The 20507-nt window shown below is 45.5% G+C and overlaps 1 protein-coding gene across 2 annotated transcripts in view; it reads right to left on the bottom strand.

The window, feature by feature from the left end:
• Nucleotides 1–6070: 6070 nt before the first annotated feature.
• grin2ca (glutamate receptor, ionotropic, N-methyl D-aspartate 2Ca) overlaps nt 6071–20507 on the bottom strand; it is a 45720-nt gene continuing 31283 nt past the window's right edge. Inside the window, exons 5-13 of one of the 2 annotated variants that reach the window (XM_052048451.1) lie at nt 18016–18227; nt 14384–14552; nt 12735–12888; nt 12463–12588; nt 11836–12065; nt 11161–11321; nt 10893–11080; nt 10588–10820; nt 6071–8488 (exon numbers count right to left, since the gene is read on the bottom strand). In XM_052048451.1, coding sequence (XP_051904411.1) covers nt 6917–8488; nt 10588–10820; nt 10893–11080; nt 11161–11321; nt 11836–12065; nt 12463–12588; nt 12735–12888; nt 14384–14552; nt 18016–18227 — 3045 coding nt within the window. In that variant the 3' untranslated portion in view covers nt 6071–6916. Of the gene's footprint in view, nt 8489–10587; nt 11081–11160; nt 11322–11835; nt 12066–12462; nt 12589–12734; nt 12889–14383; nt 14553–18015; nt 18228–20507 lie in introns of both variants that reach the window. The other variant, XM_052048450.1, reaches the window with a different exon arrangement.

Here is a 20507-nt window from a genome sequence, read left to right as displayed (position 1 = left end):
ATGCTCGTTTTTTTTTCAGCTAAAAATGCCTTACTATACATGAACGTTTTTTCCAGCCAAAACGCCTTACTAATCATGGTCGTTTTTTTCAGTGAAAAATGGGCTAAAAACGCCCTACTATACGGGGTCGGGTTTTTTTGGGCTAAAAATGCCTTAATATACATGGTCGTTTTTCTTCGGCCCAAAACGCCTTACTATACATGGTCTTTTTTTTTTTGCCAAAAACGCCTTACTATACATGGTCGTTTTTTTTCGGCCAAAAAAGCCTTACTATACATGGTCGTTTATTTCGGCCAAAAACGCCTTACTATAGCTGGTCGTTTTTTTGGCCAAAAACGCCTTACTAATCATGGTCGTTTTTTTCGGCTAAAAATGCCTTACTATACATGGTCGTTTTTTTTCCGGCCAAAAACGCCTGACTAGACATGGTCGTTTTTTTCGGCCAAAAACGCCTTACTATACATGGTCGTTTTTTTCTTACAAATGCGCCAGACTAGACATGGTCGTTTTTTTTGGTCCAAAACACCTTACGATACATGGTCGTTTTTCTTCGGCCCAAAACGCCTTACTGTACATCGTCGTTTTTTTTCAACCAAAAGTGCCTTACTATACAGGGTGTTTTTTTTCGGCTAAAAACAGTTTACTCTACATGGTCGTTTTTTCCGGCCAAAAACGCCTTTACAATACATGGTTGTTTTTTTCGGCTTAAAATTCCTTACTATACATGGTTATTCTTTTCGGCCAAAAACGCCTTAAAATACATAGTTGTTTTTCTTCGGCCCAAAACGCCTTAGTACACATGGTAATTTATTTTCAGCCCAAAACGCTTTACTAAACATGTTTGCTTCTTTTTTTGGCTATTTTTTTTTTTTTTTTACTATTTACGGAGCCCCTAAGGGGACATGGAAGGAAGTTTTTTTTTTCCTTCCATGTCCCCTTAGGGGCTCCGTAACTATTCATGGTAGTTTGTTTGGTGCTAAAAAACCCTTACTGTACATGGTCGTTTTTTCACCGCTAAAAACGCCTTCTATGCATGGTCTTTTTTTTTCAGCCAAAAACGCCTTCGTATACATGGTCAGTTTTTTGACCCAAAAAGCCTTACTGTATATGGTCGTGTTTTGAGGGCAAAAACACCTTGATATACATCGTCATTTTTTTTCAGCCCAAAACGCCTGGCTATACATGATCGTTCTTTTCCAGCCAAAACCGGCTTTCTATTCATTGTCGGGTTTTTTTCAGCTAAAAATGCCTTACTATACATGGTCGTTTTTTTGGGCCCAAAAACACTTTTCTCTACATGAAAAAACATTGAAATGCCACACGATTTGATTGTTTCGCATCTAGTCGTTTTTTTTTTTCCGGCCAAAAAGCCTTACTGTACATGATCGTTTTTTTCGGCCTAAAACGCCTTACTATACATTGTCGTATTGTTTCAGCTAAAAACGCCTTACTAGATACGTGGTACTTTTTTTTCTTCCAAAAACACCTGACCAGACATGATCTTTTTTTTTCAGCCCAAAAAGCCTTACAATACATCCATCCATCCATTTTCCGAACCGCTTAATCCTCACTAGGGTCGCGGGGGGTGCTGCAGCCTATCCCAGCCATCTTCGGAGAGTAGGTGGGGGACACCCTGAATCAGTTGCCAGCCAATCGCAGGGCACACAGAGACGAACAACCATCCACGCTCACATTCACACCGAGGGACAATTTAGAGCGTCCAATCAACCTGCCATGCATGTTTTTGGAATGTGGGAGGAAACCGGAGCACCCGGAGAAAACCCACGCAGGCCTGGGGAGAACATGCAAACTCCACACAGGGAGGCCGGAGCTGGAATCGAACCCGGTACCTCTGCACTGTGAAGCCGACGTGCTAACCACTGGACTAACGGGCCGTGCCTTACAATACATTGTGGTTTTATTCGGCCCAAAAGGCCTTCCTTTACATGTTTTTTTTTTTAGGCCTAAAACGCCTTACGATACATGATCGGGTTTTTTTTGGGCCCAATATGGCTCACGATACATAGTTGTTTTTTTATCTGCCAAAAACGCCTTCCGACATGGTCGTTTTTTTTCGGTCAAAACTGGCTTGCTACATGGTCGTTTTTTACGGTCCAAAACGCTTTCCTATACATGGTCAGTTTTTGGGGCTAAAACGCCTTACTAAACATGGTCTTTTTGGGTGGCAAAAAACGCCTTGCATGCTCGTTTTTTTTCCAGCAAAAAATGCCTTTCTATACGCGGTTGTTTTTATGGGTTAAAAATGCCTTACCATGGTCGTTTTTTTGGGGGGTGCGGGGGCGAAACCACCTTTCTGTACATGGTCATTTTTTCCAACTAAAAATGTCTGACCATACATGCCCATTTTAATTTTTTTCCAGCAAAAAAACACGTTATTATCCTTGGTCGGAGTTTTTTCAGTCAAAAATACCTTACTCGACATGGTCGTTTTTTGGGGCTAAAATTATCCTCCTATACATTGTCTTTTTTTTCGGCTCATGGCGCCTTATAATACATGGTCGTTTTTTTCGGTTAAAAACGCCTTACCATACATGGTCGGGTTTTTTTGGGGGGGGGCTGAAAACGGCTTCCTATACGTGGTCGTTTTTTGAGGGGCTAAAAATGCCTTCCAAGATTCTGATCTGTTCAGCAGGATGTGATTGTGTTTGTGTGATGTCAAGTAGAAGAAACATTGGCCATTTCCTCTGCCCAATTCCAGACAGACAGTAAGGTAACATGCTCTTCATAAAGTTGCACTTGTGTCCAACCACAACATCGTCAACACGAATATCATGAACAGCGTTGTGAACATCCTTAACATCAACAATGTCATCAAAATCATCGTCAACATAAAAAAAACTACACCGTTGTTGTCGCCATAACAGACACCATTGACATGTCATTGACGTCATTCTCATAACAGTCACGCGTGATACTGGAGGATGCGCGTTGTTCGTGAGTGTGTGTGTGTGCGTGCGTGCGTGTGTGTGTGTGTGTGTGTGTGTTGCACAGCCTCCCCCGGGTAATCACTTGGCAAAGGCAGACGCTCAGCAGGGTGTGCACCTTTCGCACTTTGTAACAGCTGGCCTACCTGTCTTTGCGTCTGTGTGTGCGTGTGTGTGTGCGTGTGTGTGCGTGTTTGAGCGAATGTACCTGAGTGTGTACATAATGTGTCTATGTGCTTGAAGTGATTGATTCTCATGTCGCAATAACACAGCATGAATGTGTTTTGGATGATCGACTCCACTTGTGTTCAATTCCTATTTCTTTGTAACACACAGATAGAATTTGCGAGAATTTTTTTTTTGTGTGTGTCGTTTTTTTTTTTTTTTTTGCCTGTGGACAAAATCCCCCAAGGCGGTTGCATCCTGACAGATGCCCTCCGCGTTGGCAGACGCTCAACAAAAGACTTGATGAAGAGTAATGGGTCAAAAAGAACAACTTCATCATCCAAGAGTCAAACGGGTACAAAAAGTGAGGGCATTAGATGCCTTTAAATGCCGGACTAACACTCTCAACATCCATCAACGCAAAACCAACTCACTAACTCACTCATCAGATTTTCAGGAGTCGTGGAAATGAAAACAAAACAAAATAAAACCCTTTCATGCAGCCTGTAACCTGCTCACGAGATAAGCTGTCCACTGTCGTAACCACTGTCCCTCAAAGGGTTAAAGCAAAATTGCAGAGCTCTTGTATGTTTTCATGCATGGGTGTTTGACTGTTTTTTTTTGTGGGTCTATTCATGATTGGCATCTACCAAATTCCAAAGTTAAACTCACTCTTCGGGCTGAGTTTTCAAATCAGCGATTCATTCGGGCTCGGAACACTGACGCAAAAATGAAGCAATGTGGCAAAAGATGTGAGCGGTTGAGTCTTCCTTCACCTTGGCTTGTCCGGCGTCTCATTAGCACAAGAGCGGGAAGATGTGTGCGTAATGACGGGGGCGGTGGGGGTGTCGTCCTCCTTTCCTGAGACGAAGGAGGGAGGTGGCAATTAAAACTCGCGCTGCCCTTGTGGACTCTCACAAAGGAAAAGGGAGATGAGGAGATGATGACGGAAGAAGACCAAGAGACACGTGAAGGTCAACAAGGAGCCACGAAGGAGCCCCCCGATTCTAATCAGCAAACCCCAAAACGATCCGCTAATGATCTCATTCATCTGAAACCAGAAATCAGTTTGTGCATCTTTAAGCATCAGAAGACTTTGTGATTTGGAAAAGATACTTGCAAAATATTCATTTCACACCTGCTCACATTTTATAACAAATTTGAGCGTTTTTAGTCACAGCCCGTTTTCCGGTTCTGCTCGAGCTCCTCTATTAGTTCAGTGGTTCTTAACATGTTTTCGATCAAACCCCAGGGGTTCGGTGAGTAAGATACACGCAACATGTTAATTCGTTATGACACTCCCGCTTGTCCATCATTAGCTGCAGATGATCACATGAAATTGCTTGTCCAATCAGTGCTGTGGGGAATTTAGTTCGCTTCGTAGTCGTGTGACTGTCGTGATCGTACGTTATACGACGCCCCGCCACCCAAAAAAGTATACTTATCTCTTGAAATGTTATTTCCTTTTTTCAGTTTTTAAGAAATGCTTTTTTAAAATATCTTGAATTTGTAAAATTATTATATATATTTAACTCATGAAGGGTTGGGTGAATGTGCATATTATAAGGTTAAGAACCGCTAGATTAGTTGTTGGTTGTGTCATCTGCCCGTAAAGCCTGAAAGACTCGTGATTATATCCAAGCCAGGACTAGGAAAAAAATAATCGAAAAGACTTGAGACTAGCACCTCAGACTAAACGATAGAGAAGACGGGAGGACGCTGTGACTCCAGTGAAACTCGAAAACTTCCTTCTGACTTTGTTTTTAGGCTGAGACTGAAGAGTCGTTAGGGATAAGCCCAGCTGTAGATTTGGAAGAACAAGTTCAAGTTTGACCTGACAAAAAAAGTTTCTAATCGTAACCTTGCTTTGAGTTTCATAGGTTGGAATGATCAAAAATGTTAACTTTGAAAACAGATTCCTGGTTGTAAGGTGATTTTTACACAGAATATCTTCCTGAAACCCTTTCCAATACTGATGATATATGACAGACACAACCCCTCCCCCTCCACCCAAACAAACACAGAAAAAAGATTGCCAAAAGGCGTTCATACCACGTTGCGCGCTGTCCTCTGTGGTTTTGTGCTTCCGTGCACAGAGTTGTCAAGTCCGCAGGCCAGGAAGAGTTCAAGGATCCATCAAAGTTGCGCTCGAGGTGTCCTGACATCACCACAACCCAACTAATGAGGTGCGTGCAATTGTGTGTCTATGTGGGTGTGTAAATGTGGACGCGAGCCAACGTGGAGCCAAACAGGTGCTTTGATTAAACACATGACTAACACTTTGTCTGCGGGGGGGAAGCGTGTCTGGGACACAAAGTTTTAGGGGAAACTTTGCCACCTTAAAAGTTTATCCATCAACCTGAAGAACGCTGATCCTAATTAGCGTCACAGGTGAACTGCCGTCGACCGCTGTTGACTTTGGGCAAGAAGCCGGGTACACCCTGGAGTGGTTGCCAGCCAGTCGCAGGGTATGCTTAAAAGCTCCCCTCGAAAGCAAATTAGCGCCCTTTTTGTGTCTTTGGACATTGATGTATGAGGATTTTTTTTGTGGCTCTGCTCATAATAGACACATGTCCCAAATGTCATTCTCTTAGGGTAACTGTCAATAAGGGCTGAATTTTCAAAATGACCCCAAACTGGCCACTAGCAGAGTTCCTGTGTATTTTGGGCATAGCTTCCTGACAGTTTTTTGTGGCTCACCTCATGAAATTTGATAACCAGGTATGAATTTTTAAGATGTACCAGACGTCTGAAAAAATTTGAACTCTTCATTAATCCAACAAAGATGATGACATTTTGCTGATGTAAAGGCTCGGTGGATTGCATGAAAACTGTAGGAAGTTCTCGGTCGTTGCTCGATTTGGATGTCAGCATTTGCCAAGACTCCCGGGACCTCTTTTTAAGCCCCCCCCCCTCCAAAAAAACAACAACAACAAAATGCCTCCATTAGTGAATGTGTATTCAGGTGGAGAGCGAGGCGGACCAATGACCTTGTTGTTTATTAAAGGGTAGTGTAACATTGGAAATACACATTATACGTTTTGATATACATTCCCCTTGTGAGCGAAAGATTGGTCGCTATAATAGTGATGGCATAAATTTAACTTCAAATCATTTTAGAAAAGTAAAACAAATGTGAAGATATATATCTATACACACACACACACACACATACACACACGCACACACACGCACACACACACACACACGCACACAGTGGTGCCTTGCTTTACAAGTTAAATTCGACTACTAACTCAATTTGCACACATATAAAATCATTTATCCCCATCGAAATGAATTTAATTGCAAATAATCCGTTCCAGGTCTCTCTAAAAACTGATTTTTTTTCTTGTTCAGGGAAATTGGCGACAAGCATTTTTTGAGTGAGATTGGGGACTTGGCGAGTTAGTCTGCGTGTGAGCGTCTGGGCTAAAGTTGTACCTACAGCAGCTCCAAATAAGTGATCTCATTTTGTATTTTTTGTTTTGGTATTTGTCCGTTTGTCCTGTTTTAAAAAAAAGCTGAAGGTTCTTTACTCACATGCAGTCCAGGAACTGCTGATTTACTTCACCTTTTGTCAAAATCCACAAAGCAATTACTCAAACTGAAAAACTCCGAAGTTGGATCACCTGTAAATCAAGGTACCACTGTATGAGCATTTAAACATTACAGAGGTTAACTTGTTAAATGCTTTGAAAGAGTTTGTTCCTGGTTTGTCCCAGTCATGAGTCAGTGTCTTGTGATTTTATTGCACTGAGAACAGAGAGGTGACCTCTCAAAATACACTGGTGGTGGTCACTTTCACTTCACACCTCTGACTCCAGGCTGGAGACCCTTCCCCAGGGTTTTGGCACAAATGGACTGTTCACCCGGCGCGCCACCAACACCTGCCGGCGTTCCCTGCCCCCCGAAACAGGCTCGTCCCGCTCTGCCCCAAACATGCTGTTCTGATAGGCCACGGGCCGGGTGGCGGGGTGTTCTGGGCAGTGGGTGGCACACGGGAACAGGTGGTACATGTCTTTGGGGCTGTCGTAGAACTGGGTTGGTGGTGCGATGTATGCCGGTAGGTCCGAGTAGGAGTTCAGGTAGGTGGAGTAGTGTCTGTGCACCAGCGTGGATGAGGACCGGCGGAGGGCGGCGGTGTTCTGCAGGATCGCCTCCCGGTAAGACGGCAGCCGAGTAGAGTCGGCGTGCTTGAGTTTCTGCTTGTAAGGGTATGAGCCCATATGGGCCGGGTCCAAGTAGGCAGGCTCGGCGGTCAGTGGATAGCAGGACAGGTTATGGCCCAGGCTGCCATACAGCTTGTGGGCCTTGGCCGGGACCACCACCCGCGGGAACAGGTCGGGCATGTCGTTGCGGGGAGACTTGGAGGTAGATGGTTTGGTCTCATCCACCTGTCGAATGCGCTCGTTGCCCCAGGTGGCTTTAAGGAAAGAGGCTCTGCGGTTGAGTTTATCCTTGCCAAGCAGGGGTACGTCGTCCATCTCAGGTTCGAGGTACGACTTCATGCAAGAGTTGCAGCTGGTGGCCGCACATGGGTAGTGTCCTGGGGCGGCACAAGGGTAGTGTCCTGGGGTAGCATCCGGGGTATGGTTTTTCATCAGCTGGTTGGCTCTGAGTTCAGCCAGGCAGGATCGCGGCTCGTCATAGTTGGCCCTCGGTCTCAAGTCAGGGGCGTCGAGCACATAGTTCCGCCTCCTGCGGCCCCCACAGTCGGGCGGGTAGCTCAGCTTCCTCCTCAGGGGGGGTTTATGTTCCACGTAGACATTGGGAACCTGGATTTCCCGGTAGGTGATGAATGGGGATGACTGGTGCCGCAAGGGGTTCTCCACATAGAGCCGGCCGGTGTGGTGGGGCTGAGTGGTCGAAGTGGGCGATACATCGGGCATGGCGAGGTGGGGTGTGCTGAGGCTGGAGATGGGGAGGGTCCTCTCCAAGTGGTTGTTGCGGGTGGGAAGCGTGTAGCGTAGCGCTGTGGGCCGGGTGACCACCCGTGGTTTGTCCAAGAGCGGCTGGGCGGCGGCATCCCCATAGTGGCCGGGGAAAGTAGGGGTGCGGCTCCTCACCGGGTAGGGCGAGTGGTTGTCTGTGATGCCGGTGATGTAGGGCAGGCGGCAGTGCGCCACGTCTGCAGTGGTGGCCACACGAGGTGGGGGGCCAGCCCGGGTGTTGTCAGTCGCACCCCGCCGACTCCAGCTCTCCAGGGTCTTGGTGGCACTGTCCAGGGAGTTCTCCACCCGGGCGGAGGACACCATATCCTTAGCAGTCTTTAGCATCTTTAGCATGTTGGCCTGTGAGTAGTTGCTGGTGACGTCAGGACTTTGAATGCTGCCGTTGCGATCCGTGTGCTCCACGCCACTGAAGCAGCTGTAGATGCCCTATGCACACACACAAACACAAAGTGTTCATGACACCTTGGAGACTAAGAGCCAGAACCCTGCAAAACGGGAGATTTCAGTAATGGTATGCATGTTCACTCAGTGGCACAGTTTCAAGCAAATGGACAGGACTGGGATAGAACAGGGAAGGACAGAACCAGACAAGATAATTACATTAAATCATATTAGCCCCAGTGTCTGGTTTAGCATGGATAGGATTGGATAGGATAGAGAACAACAGAACAGCACTAGATAGGAAAGGAGAGGATTGTATGGAACAAGAAAGGACTAAACATGACTGGATATGAAAGGCCAGGTAGGACAGGATAGTTAGATGGAGTCAGAACTAGCGTCTTCTATGACATGGACAGGACAGAACTGTATAGGACAGGCTTGGGATAGATTATGAAAGGTCCTGCTCTTCAACCTGCACTATCTAATCCGATCCGACCTTGTCCTATCCTTTCCCATTCTGTCTGTTCTCCCCAGTCCTATCCACAAATTCTTTATTGTTCTTTCCAGGCCTGTCTTGTCCTGCCCAGTCCTGTCCTTCTGTCTTTTCCCGTTCCAACGTGCCTCATCCTGTTCAGCTCGATCCAATCTTAACATGCCCAGTGGTCTCCAATCCTGTCTTGCAGTCATTTTCTGTTTTATCCTGTTCTGTCCTATCAAATCGTGTCTTATCGAGTCTGATATGATCTTGTCCCATCCCCTCCTATCCAGCCTTGTCATCTCCAGCCCTATATTATCCAGCCCTTTCTTGTTCTTTCTTGTTCAATCCAATCCCTCCTGTCCAATCACCAGTATGTCATATCTTATCCTGTTCAGTCCAATCCTCTTCAATTGGTTGTCCATGTAACTGGACTGGACTGCTAATGATCCAAGCATGAGACTTCCATTATCAGACAATTTCAGCATCCATCTTGAGTTGGACAAAATGAGTTATTTGATTTTCCTTGACATTATGTAAAATGTAGTCGGCGTGAGCCATCAAAGCATCATGGAACCTTCCATGGAAGTGACACAGAAAATGAGAAAAACATGGCGTCAAGTGCTGATGGTTGCATTTCCTTATACGAGCTCTTTGCCGCCTCGCGCATAAGCTCACACTCACGCACACACACGCGTACGTCTGTTAATAGGGCAATTTAAATGCAGGTTGCTCCCGGATCACAAGCGCCCGCAATATTTCAGTTCAAGTTATTTTATTGCTTTCATCTGGCTTTACACCACATTGTTTTTTTTTTGGGGTGGGGGGGGCTTGTTTGGCCTGTTATCAACAGCACTGCGACACTTTACAAAACTCAGATGCAATTTCTCCAGCTAAGACTTAATCACACATTTCATTTTTGCACCGTAAAGGGTATGATACAAAAAGGACTTTTGAATATCGTTGTGAGCGAAAGAAATTAACTCATTCACTGCCATTGATGGCAACAGAAGTCAAAGGTCTATTCCCTGGGCTGGCAATGAATGAGTGTTTTGTTATCTGACTAATTCAATATAGGGCCCGAGTTGTCCCAGGCGTCAAGGTAATGAAATTACATTGGCCCCACAACAGATCCTGACATTTGTGCTTTGATATGTGTTACCGACAGCAATTGACGCATTTATGAAGTGCTGTCTTCACAAGTGAAAATTTGTGTATTATGTTTCGGTTAACTCACTTATCCCAGCCCACTACCACCCCCCACAGCAATCCACAACCCACCCACTCAAAGTGGGGCTCCTTTTTAGAAAGTTCGATGCTACTCACATAGTCACAATTCCTTAGCTTGATGAAATGGGAATCCAATCTCAGCATTTGCCCGAAATGGAGCAGGGCGTTTGCGTTTGGTGATGCATCTTCTGCATGTGCCAAATGAAGTGCTACCTCCACCAATGAAAATGCTTTTATTGTCACTATGGGATATTTGCTTGGTTTCCATGTTGGAGGTTTGGCTTCTGCCAGTAGAAGCCACTCTTCTAGTCGCAACGCCCTAGCTCTGCCATGTTGTACTCCTGATTGGTCCAGAAGCATATGGAGCTAAGTGTAACTCACTTGAATGAAAAATTTCAGGCTCCAAAAATAATAATGAGTAATGAGACAACAAACGTACCCTGCTAATGGCCAGGAGGAAGTCGAGGCGTTGGGACTTTCGCAGCGAGTGTCGCAGCTTCCAGTAGAGCAGATGCTCCCAGGCGAACACCAGCAGGCTGAGGCCCATGGCCACCAGAAGCATGTAGAAGACGCCCGCCATGTTGTCAATGTCCAGCTTGCTGCTCATCACCTCCTTCTTCTCATTGCGGCATATGCCCGTCAGCCACACCGTCTGCAGCTTCTGAGTGTCACCTGGCATACGGAACCACAAAATCACAACCACAGGCATCAAGATTGGGCAAGCATGAGAAATATTGGCACTACCGTCAGCCAGGAACTGCAGCAGGGCCAGGTCGATGGGCCTCTTCCATCGCGAGTCCTTCTGCAAGGCGATGCCGTAGCCAGTGGTGGCGAAGACTTTGCCGCTGCCGATGGTGACCAGTTTACAGCCCTCGTCTTTTCCCGCCATGTAGTTGAGCACGGCGGCGTCGTAGATGAAGGCGTCCAGCTTCCTGGCGGCGACAAACGCGAAAAGAACGTGAGTTGGCAGGGGCGCTTGGGTCGTGCGCGCATCCTCGAGGTGGACACCTACCCGGTCTTGAGGCTGTTGAGGGCATCCTCGACCCCCTTCTGATTGTACTTGACCATGTGTGAGTGCATCTCGGGGTAGTTGCTGCGGATGTTGCGCTCCGTGCTGCCGTTGGGCACCGTGCCGAAGCGGAATGGAGGATATTGCTCCTGTGGCTTCTGGAACTGCAACACGCACAACGCGTCATTCAGCAATTTTCAAACAAGGCTCAGCTTTTCAACAAGTGGTTTAAAGGAAAATCAAACCTCGATTTGAAACCCTGTAGTAGTTTGATCCCCTTCCTTAAAAATTCCAAACCACAACCCGGACTCAAAACCCTAATTTGAAGCCCTGACACTAGACACTGACGTAACACTTTCTTCAAACCCGAACTGAGGTTTGCCACCTTTATTTGAAACCCTAACCCAGTCTTGAAACTCTACTTTGAAAGTTCGTGTTAGACCGTAATTTAAAACCCAACCCTGGCTCCAAACTCAAATTTGAAACACTAGCCCAGGGTTGTAACCTTACATTTCAACCCTGGAGCTGGTTAAAACCAGACTTTAAAACACTAATGCTGGGGTTCAACCCTAATTTGACAACCTAGCCCCTGTTGAAAACCTTAACCCAGGCATGAAAGCATAGACTCAGGCTGCGACGCAGGCTTGAAACCCTAATTTGAGAGCCTAAACTTGCTACCTTCTTGTCGCTCAGGCCGGACACGGTGTCGATGTACTGCTCCTGGATCATGAAGGCGGCCAAGTTAGCCGTGTAGGACGCCAGGAAGATGACGGCAAAGAAAGCCCACACAAGCACCATGATCTTGCTGGTGGTCCCCTTGGGGTTCTCGATGGGCACCGAGTTGTTGAAGACGATTCCCCACAGAAGCCACACCGACTTGCCGATGGTGAAGGTGGGGCCTCCAGGCTCTGCGGATCACGCGGTCGCATTTCAACCAGGGACAAAGGGCAAATTTGATCCTGTGTACAATTCTTACTTCTACGCACCGTATTAATATTCAAACTGAGCATATTGTCACACAGTGTCTTACAATAATATTAACTCCACATTTTACGAAAAATGCCTTCTTCATGATGAACCCTGAGATCTACTACGCCACTGCATTTTAATGTTGTCACAATGGTGGTATTTGGAAAGTATTTTTGAGGTCGTACTTGGGGTAAAAAAAAAGTATGAAAAACACTCTTTCAAGCCATTTGGCACCAAGATTAAACTCAATTTCTTTTCTATTGATTTCTTATGTGAGCTTGATTACCTGATAGAAAGGAGAAGGAGGAAGAGGAGGAAGGAGGGAGGATGCCTCACCTTTAGCCGAAACCAGGCTGCGGTTGTAGCCCACCGGGCTGCAGTATTCAAAGACGAACACCGTGATGGCGACCACAGTGAGGCACATTACGAACATCATCACCCACACAGCGGGACTGTACGGCTCTGCAGAGCACACCCAAAAGCGACACTCAGTGGTTAAATATTGATGTCGGTTAATAAATGTGTGTGTGTGTGTGTGCGTGCGTGTGTGCATGAAGCTACGGGGAAACATCATTGAAAAATCTCCACAAAATGCAATTGTTTCTGACCTAAGAAGGCAGACGGTGAGACAGTGCCGTTGCTCCTGGCCACCATGACGCTGATGCCCGTCTCCACGAACGGCACAGAGAAGTCGATAATCTCTGAGCGTTCTTCGTTGATGGTCAGCGAGCCGATGGCCATGTCGGCACGCTTGTAGAATACCTGTGAGGGGGCCGGGGTTGTGGGTGGGGGGAGTTTAAAATAAAAAAAACAAGATTTTCCTCCTGACATGATGACACTGGTCAACAGCTACCGTATTTTAAACACTATAAGGATCATCTAAAAGCATTCAATTTTCTCAAGAGCCGACAGTGCGTTTTATAATCTGACACGCTTTATATATGGATCTGATTTCTTTGACGTGGTATTTTAAATGTTCTGTAACACGCTTTGTTACAGCTGCAGGAGTTGAGAAAGCTCTATGTAAACAAACCTGTATTGTATTGTATTGTATTGTATTGTATTCCCTTTAGCATAGTCTAGTGGATCCATAACCCAACCGCAGCCACTATTGTAGTTTCTATTCTATGGGCCTTATAATGTGCTCCCCCAATCATATGAAAATCGTTTTGAAATAAGCCATTCATTGAAGGTCTCATGCCTCATTGTGCGGAAAATACGGTAATTTAAAGCTGATTTGGCTTTTTGCATCCTTAAATTGTGTTTTTGGTGCAGTTTTTTAAAAAATCTACTTTTTTACTACAACATCAGGTTTTTGAGAGATTTTCATTTGTTCCTTTTAAGTTTGATCTGTATAAAAGACAAGATTATATCTCCAGCATAGAGCATAAGGTCCCTTTGTTTCAGTTACATAAAGTGTCTGCCAGGCAAATGTTACACCCGGGAAGTAGAAAGTAATCGCTGATCATGTGCAACAGTGGAGATAATGTGCAAATACACTAAGTAGTTCCTCTTGAGAGAGAAATCCCCTTTACCAAAGCGTGCATGTGAACCTGGCCCAAATTAATATTTTCAATGTTCAACAACAGAACATTATAAAATGAGCCATGGAACTGGCTGGTCCAAAATAGATTTGAGGTTAATCAGAGGACCGTGAACTGGTGCCACATGTGTGCTATCCCGCATTTGCCTGAATTTGGATGTGATTGGATGAGTCTGAACACAACCACATCCCCCGTGAAGAGGGTGTGCACACTTGTGCAACCACATTATCGCCATTGATTATTTTTACTTGCGCGCTCAAAAAGCTGTTATTTATTTTTTTGTTGTCCTGGGTTGCACAGGTTACAGGAAAATTAAATTGTTATCTTGGTCATATGTTTTTATTCCATAAAAACCTGACATTTGAACCAGGGTGTGTAGACTTTTACAATTTGGATTTTTTGGGGGGGAACCTATCTGCAGTTATCCACTTAGAAATTTGACTATTTACTTTTGTTACGCTCAGACCAAAGCAATAAAAGTTTGGTTCCATTTTGTTGCACATTAGCATCAAGAAGTGAATTGAGGAGCTCCATTTAGATCAAAGCAGTGTTGTGAGACCACTATGTGCCAAGAAACTATGTTGAAATGAATTGAGGAGTTTTATTTCATAAAAGTTTTTTCTTTAAATGTTCTCTCCGATTGAACAGAATTTGACATTTAATCGTTTCGATTTTTCATTTTGAACAATTGCTAAAATGTTGCGGCGGGTTACCTCTCCAATCATGCCGTTCCAGATGCCACGCACCAGCTTGCCGTGCTTCCCGTTGGTGACGAGGTAGAGGTCGTAGGAGAACTTGATGTTGCGCGACAACTTCTTGAGGATGTCGATGCAGAATCCCTTGCAGCACAGCTTGGTGTACGGCTCCGTGTGGCCCACGATTCTGCGGCGCAAAAAAAAAAAATCTAGTCAGTCATGATGAACGATGTTCGTTCCAACCGTGGGGAAATCTTTACTTTGCCATCGATTGATTGTGGCACGTGCAACTCGTGTGAGGTATTGACCTCTGCTACTGCTGGATCTGTCTTTCATCACCTCGAAGTCAGCGCCATTAGCTGACAAATACACATGTTGACTACGCACCCTTTCAACAGTTGCAAACCCTAACCCAGCCTTAAAACCCTACCTCTGCTTCCAAAATCCTAACTCTGGCTTCAAGTGGTAATCCCAGTTTGAAATCCTAACCCTGTGGTGAAACCCAGCTTCAAAACCCTATTTCTGTTTTGAAACCTTTCCTTATGACCCTTTGAACCACTTTTCTGTCACGTTTTGCGAGGTGGCAGTTGGAGGACCCCAAAAAGCAGGGAGGCAGGGATGAGCAGGTTGGCTGACCAAAATGCAAACAGGAATACACTGGAGTAACTAACTCAAAACCTCACTCAAATAAAGTCCAGCAAAATCACAAGAAATCAAAGTAGTAAAAACCTAAGACAGAAAACAAAACATGACACGTGCACACAGCAACGATGACCCGACACTGAGTGGTCGTGCCGGGAGTCCTTTGAAACAAAAAAACTAATGACACAATGACCAACAGGTGTGCAACTGCAGGTGGAGCCCTACAGTGTCACCTGGCGGCCACAAACAGAACCACGACACTTTTCCTTGGTTTAAACACGGTCTTAAAAATCCCTTTTTCAAAATCTAACCCTGACTTGAAACTTTAATTTGAAACCCAACCCTTGTCTTGAAACCTCAATCTTGAAGCCTGACTTTAGAAGCCTAAATGTGATGCCCTAACCCTGACTAGAAACCTTACTTCAAAACTAATTCTGTCTTGAAACCCTTCCTCCAAAGCTTAACCCTGGCTCGAAACCCTAACCCCAACTTGACACCTTAGTTCTGCTTTTTAAAGTTACCGTATTTTCACGACCATTCGGCGCACCGTATGGTTGGGCGCAGTCTCATTACGCTTGACTTGGGGCGTCCCTTTAGAGTCCACTTACACGCCCACCCTTCACTCATTGGCAAACTTCATCGCCGCATGCCTGTCCTCACTCACGTCTGCCTTTTCTCTCTCTCTCTCTCCATATATGTATATATACACGCTCACCCTTCACTGATTGACCGACTTCTTTGCCGCATGCCTGTCACAGTCACTTCCGCCTTTTCTCTATATAAACAGCGTGTCGGCTGTCAGTCAGGTTTTGGAACTCCGCGCATACACAAGACGCTCCGCATCATAAGGCGTCCTGTCCATTTTGGAGAAAATTTAAGACTTTTAATGGCGTCTTATAGTCGGGAAAATACGGTACTCCGAAATCCTAACCCTGTCTTTTATCACACTGCATTTTTTTTCAATACAACCCCCACAGCCAGTTATAGTTAGCACCATGAAATTTAATCGCTACGTCTATCATGAGTCGACTGGCAAAAACAGTCAAGAAACGCTTGTTTGTATGATCCCCACTTCCTCGGAAACGACTCTACAAACACGGATGCTTTTGGCCGGCGGCCCAAAAACTGCAAGCGCCCTCCCGCTTAGCGCCAGTCCTCCGGAAAAGCCATTTCAGCCTCCGCCACCCCGGCTTTCTCCTTTTTCAAACTCAACACATGGAGAACGCTCCACTGACTCGTCTCCGCCGCCGACTCGTCTGACACAATGTTGACGTTTTCAACGAGGGGAGGAGCACCTTCCATAACCGTCAAGGAACGCGATCCCATTAACGGAAAACAAGCGCCACGTTAATGAAGGGTCGATCGCGGGACGCTCTGCTCCCCGGCCGACGGGTCTCGCACCTCTCCGTGAGTGATAAGACGCCAAAGGCAGAGGATGAGACTCTTCATCTTGCACAGCATGGCACCTTTGCATACGATAGGAAATCAATTAAGACGGGACATGCTAGCGCACCGGAATGCTCACAGTGATTCCAAGCGGTGGTCTCATTGGGACGCTAATTAGCGGACTGTGAAAAGGCTGTTGATCAGACTCCCTGCTGGGGATTTTGTCATCCGTTTGAGGATGTTTATCAGCATGTAGCCAAACATCACAAATTGTTCAGCAGACATTAAGAAATGTATTCCCCGTGTTTCCGTTTCCTTGAGCTGAGCGAGTATTAGCAGTTTGGCCTACAAAAGGAGGCTCCTTTATGCTAGCTTTCCATTTGATTGCCTTATAGTCGTGGTCTAATGGGGTTTTCCTTTAAATATTCACTGACCGTAATGATAAGAAGATGTTTGACATACAGGTATATGCAAACAGTTAGCGCGAACAGAAAGGTGGGGGCATGTAGGCGGATGGTCAGATGCTGTGGGCCATCTTGAACAGATGGCATTTGACTTGACTTTTCAATGAGATGAGGCTGTCAGAGTAGCGGATGTCAAGGGGCAGGTAGGTTACAGAGGATTGGGGCGACAGTGGTAAAGGTTCTGTAACACGCGCTGTGATACTTGGTAATTGAGGGCTGAGAAACTTGGCATCAGCAGAACGGAGGCGGCGAGTGCAAGAGTGGCGATGGAGATCACTCCGGGGTGTCGGGTTATTCAGAGCTTTGTAGGTTAAGAGGAGGATCTTGTAAATCTTTTTTTTTCTGCCTAGGACTGGCTCAATGTAGTACAGATTTTTTTTTTGTGAACAGGCAAACATTCGTGATTGACGACGGGGAGCTACCAAATCCGGTGGTTCATGCGTGTTGAAATGAAAGCGAGTTGAGTGGGTGAGCAACTGGACAGTTGAGACTTGAACATTGACATTTTTAGAGGACAATGGAAGGGAGACCGTGCAGAATGTCGTTGCGCTAGTCAGAGCGGACGCGTGTTAGGTTTTCGGAAGTGAAAGAAAGATGATTTGGTGACGTGTTTTGATTTTTGACTCTTCCAGGTTTTCGTTCATCCAAAGATTTATGTCAGTGAGGCAGGCGCTTAGGGCGGAGAGATTGATTGGTGATGCCTTTGGTTGCGATACGGCTGTGTTTTTTGTTGAGATACGGTTTGTGCGCGAAGATTTGGTTGACCATGCATGATGTCACATCAGTTTATGCTAGCATGTTATTTAGGCTATTTTGTTAGCTGTTGATGAGACTCATGTGAAGTTGGTTCGTTGGTGGTGAAAAATATTTGAACACGGTTGTCAATCTACCAAGAGTTCACAATTGTGTACATTCTCAATGGCTGGTGTTAATGCTTTATGATCCTCTCAGTTTGAAGTGGTTTGAAGGATTCAGTTTGAAGTCCTTTTTTGGGGGGGTTGGGGTCAGAATTATTCACAGATTTGTGCTATTCACTGTAAGGTTCAGTCCCATCCATGAAAAGTGGGGACTCACTATAGTCCACCAAATGAAAGCTATTGCGCGACTGAGACACAAATTGTTGTTTGGGTGTTTGTTTTGACGCGCTGGTTCACTTACGCCTCCGTCTTGTTGGACTGTCGTCTGCACGGCACCGTGTTGCTGACGCAGGTTCCGGTCACAGGGTCCACGGCCTCCACGATAACAAAAGGCCGCTCCTCCAGCGTGGCCACCGTAAGGTGCCTGTAGTCAGACACGGGCTCCAGGTAGGAACCGTAGCGGGGCCATACCGGGTACCTCATTTGGAGGATGCTCATCTCGTAAGTTCCCACCTGAAACAGAAATTTCCGGGTTTGAACCCCTTTTTTCAAACCCTATTTTGGAGCGCTAGCGCGATCTGAAAACCCCAATTTGAAACCTTAAATTTAAATGTGAAACCCTAATCCTAAATTAATTTAACATTATGTATTTTCAATAACCCGAATGTGGAACCCTTACTTTGGAGTTGAAAAGTTATTTTAACTTCAACTAACCAGACCCTAATTTGAAATCCTCACCCGGTTCTGTAATTCTAATCCAAAAACCTCACTGTCTGGAAACCCTAAACCTGGCTAACGACCCTACTTTGAAACTCCAACCGCGGGTTTAAACACCGGTGTGGCGTAAAAGTAATGTCTCTTTAGAGGAGGCCACGTCCAAACAGTTAAAGATGTACTAAATCAGTTTTACGCTGCCTTTTAAAGCACAAATAAAGTGGCGGCACATGTGAGCAATGAGGCCTTTTCGCCCGCAGCGCGTGAGATGAAAGTGCTGAGGATGCACCCACATAACGCTCTTTTATCACAATCTTCCATCTTAATGCAGCCATCCCCATTTACTCCCCCACCCCCCTCTCTGGCCCCCACCGTTATCGCTCATCCTTTGCTAGGTTTTGTGCGTCAGGACCTGGCCGCCGATTGTGGACATTTGAGAGGAAATTGATTTTTGGGTCAGGCCCGACGGAGACGCTCCAATTTTATGCGCCACGCAACAACCAGTTTGCTAATTCTAATTACCGGCGGTGGGGGAATTGGGCTCACTACGTAAATGAGGTGCAGAATTGAATCCTCAGGCGCCACTCGAGCGGTGCAAAACAATTTTCGAGGGCCCCCTTCATGATCCTAACGCCGGTCAACAATCACTAGCACTTGTCGAAACGCCACAGGAATGAAAAAGTGGCCCATTTTGAAGGAAAAACAAAAAAACTAATTATAATGATAAAATCGTAGTTTCTCAGCAAAGACAATTGAAATGTGATGATAATTTTTCAAAAACGCTTTCAGGATCTTGACAAGAATAAAGATGCGTTTTGTCAATATAAAAAAAAAAAATGTAATCTGAAAACAATGACTCCGACACTTTATAAGAGCAGAACATGTACCGGGGCTGGCAACTTTCAACAAGCTAAATGAAATCACACACGGCAGCGAAGGGAAAAGGGCGGGCAAACGCGCAATTCTCCGTTTGACGCCTATCACGCCGATCGGCTGCCGCTGTTTTACCCTTGCGGCCCTCAATCGAGTCGGCGGCTAAAAAACACAAATGAGAAGCGAGGCATCCCGGTGTTTTTGTTGCGTTTTTTTTTCCCCTCAGACACGGATCTCAATCGTCGACGCATCCTTGAAAGGTGAAACCGGCGTGATAAGATGGAGTGACGGCAAGAACAGAAAGTCTTGAGCGCTCATTGAAACGCTGATAATGACGAAATGATACCGAATCTTTTTTGGGGGGATTTTTAGTTATTGTCGGTCTGCACATTGCAGATTCTTTGCTTTGGGTTTCAGATTGGCACATTTTGCGAATTCGATGCATAGCGACTCCGTCGGGTGTCTACTTCACAATCCGGTTCCATCATCAATCCCATTCTCTTTCGGCATTTACTAATAAATTTGCAGGTATCTTTTCAGACAGGAAAGAAAACCCCGTCCTGTAACCATAAATTTAATTTGAAGCTCAGATTTGAAACCTTACTCCTGGCTTAAATTCCAACTTTGAAAGTGTAACCATGGTTCTCTCCTTGTACCTTGCAACCCAAATGGGAACCTAATCTTGGCCTTGAAACCCAATGCACGATATCCATCCTGACTTGTGACGATGGGTTTTCGGTCTCTGGTTTGCAGAAATCTAATTGAAAGTCTGGATTGTCCTTTCATCAACCGAGCATGTATTGACTTGGGGTAAAAATTGAGACACCTTGCGGGTGTGAAATGAAAAATAAATGGCATTTTGTCACTTTTTAGCAATCATTTAGAACCTGATATCAGATCAACCGCAAGAACTAAGATTGAACTTATCCCTGTTTTGCTCCTGCGGGGCTTCCTCATCCTCTCCTGTGCCATCTTCCAGACTTACCGTAATTTCACACACCCCACTGAACAATGGCCACTATATCGAGGACATTCTGCTGATTTAAAGTTGATTAAAACACACTAGAACTGTCCAACTGAAGGTGGATGGGTCGAAACTGTGTTAGCACCAGACTCTAGAACAAAAGCGCTAAAAGAAGTCAAGAGAAGGCGATCAGAACTAAAACAAGTTCAGAAAAAGCCAATCAGAAGGCCGAATCCACGTTG

The sequence above is a fragment of the Hippocampus zosterae genome, chromosome 17, assembly GCF_025434085.1.
Source record: "Hippocampus zosterae strain Florida chromosome 17, ASM2543408v3, whole genome shotgun sequence".
Lineage (NCBI taxonomy): Eukaryota > Metazoa > Chordata > Actinopteri > Syngnathiformes > Syngnathidae > Hippocampus > Hippocampus zosterae.
Note: the sequence above shows the minus strand (reverse complement) of the source record. Positions and strands in the feature narration are given on the sequence as shown.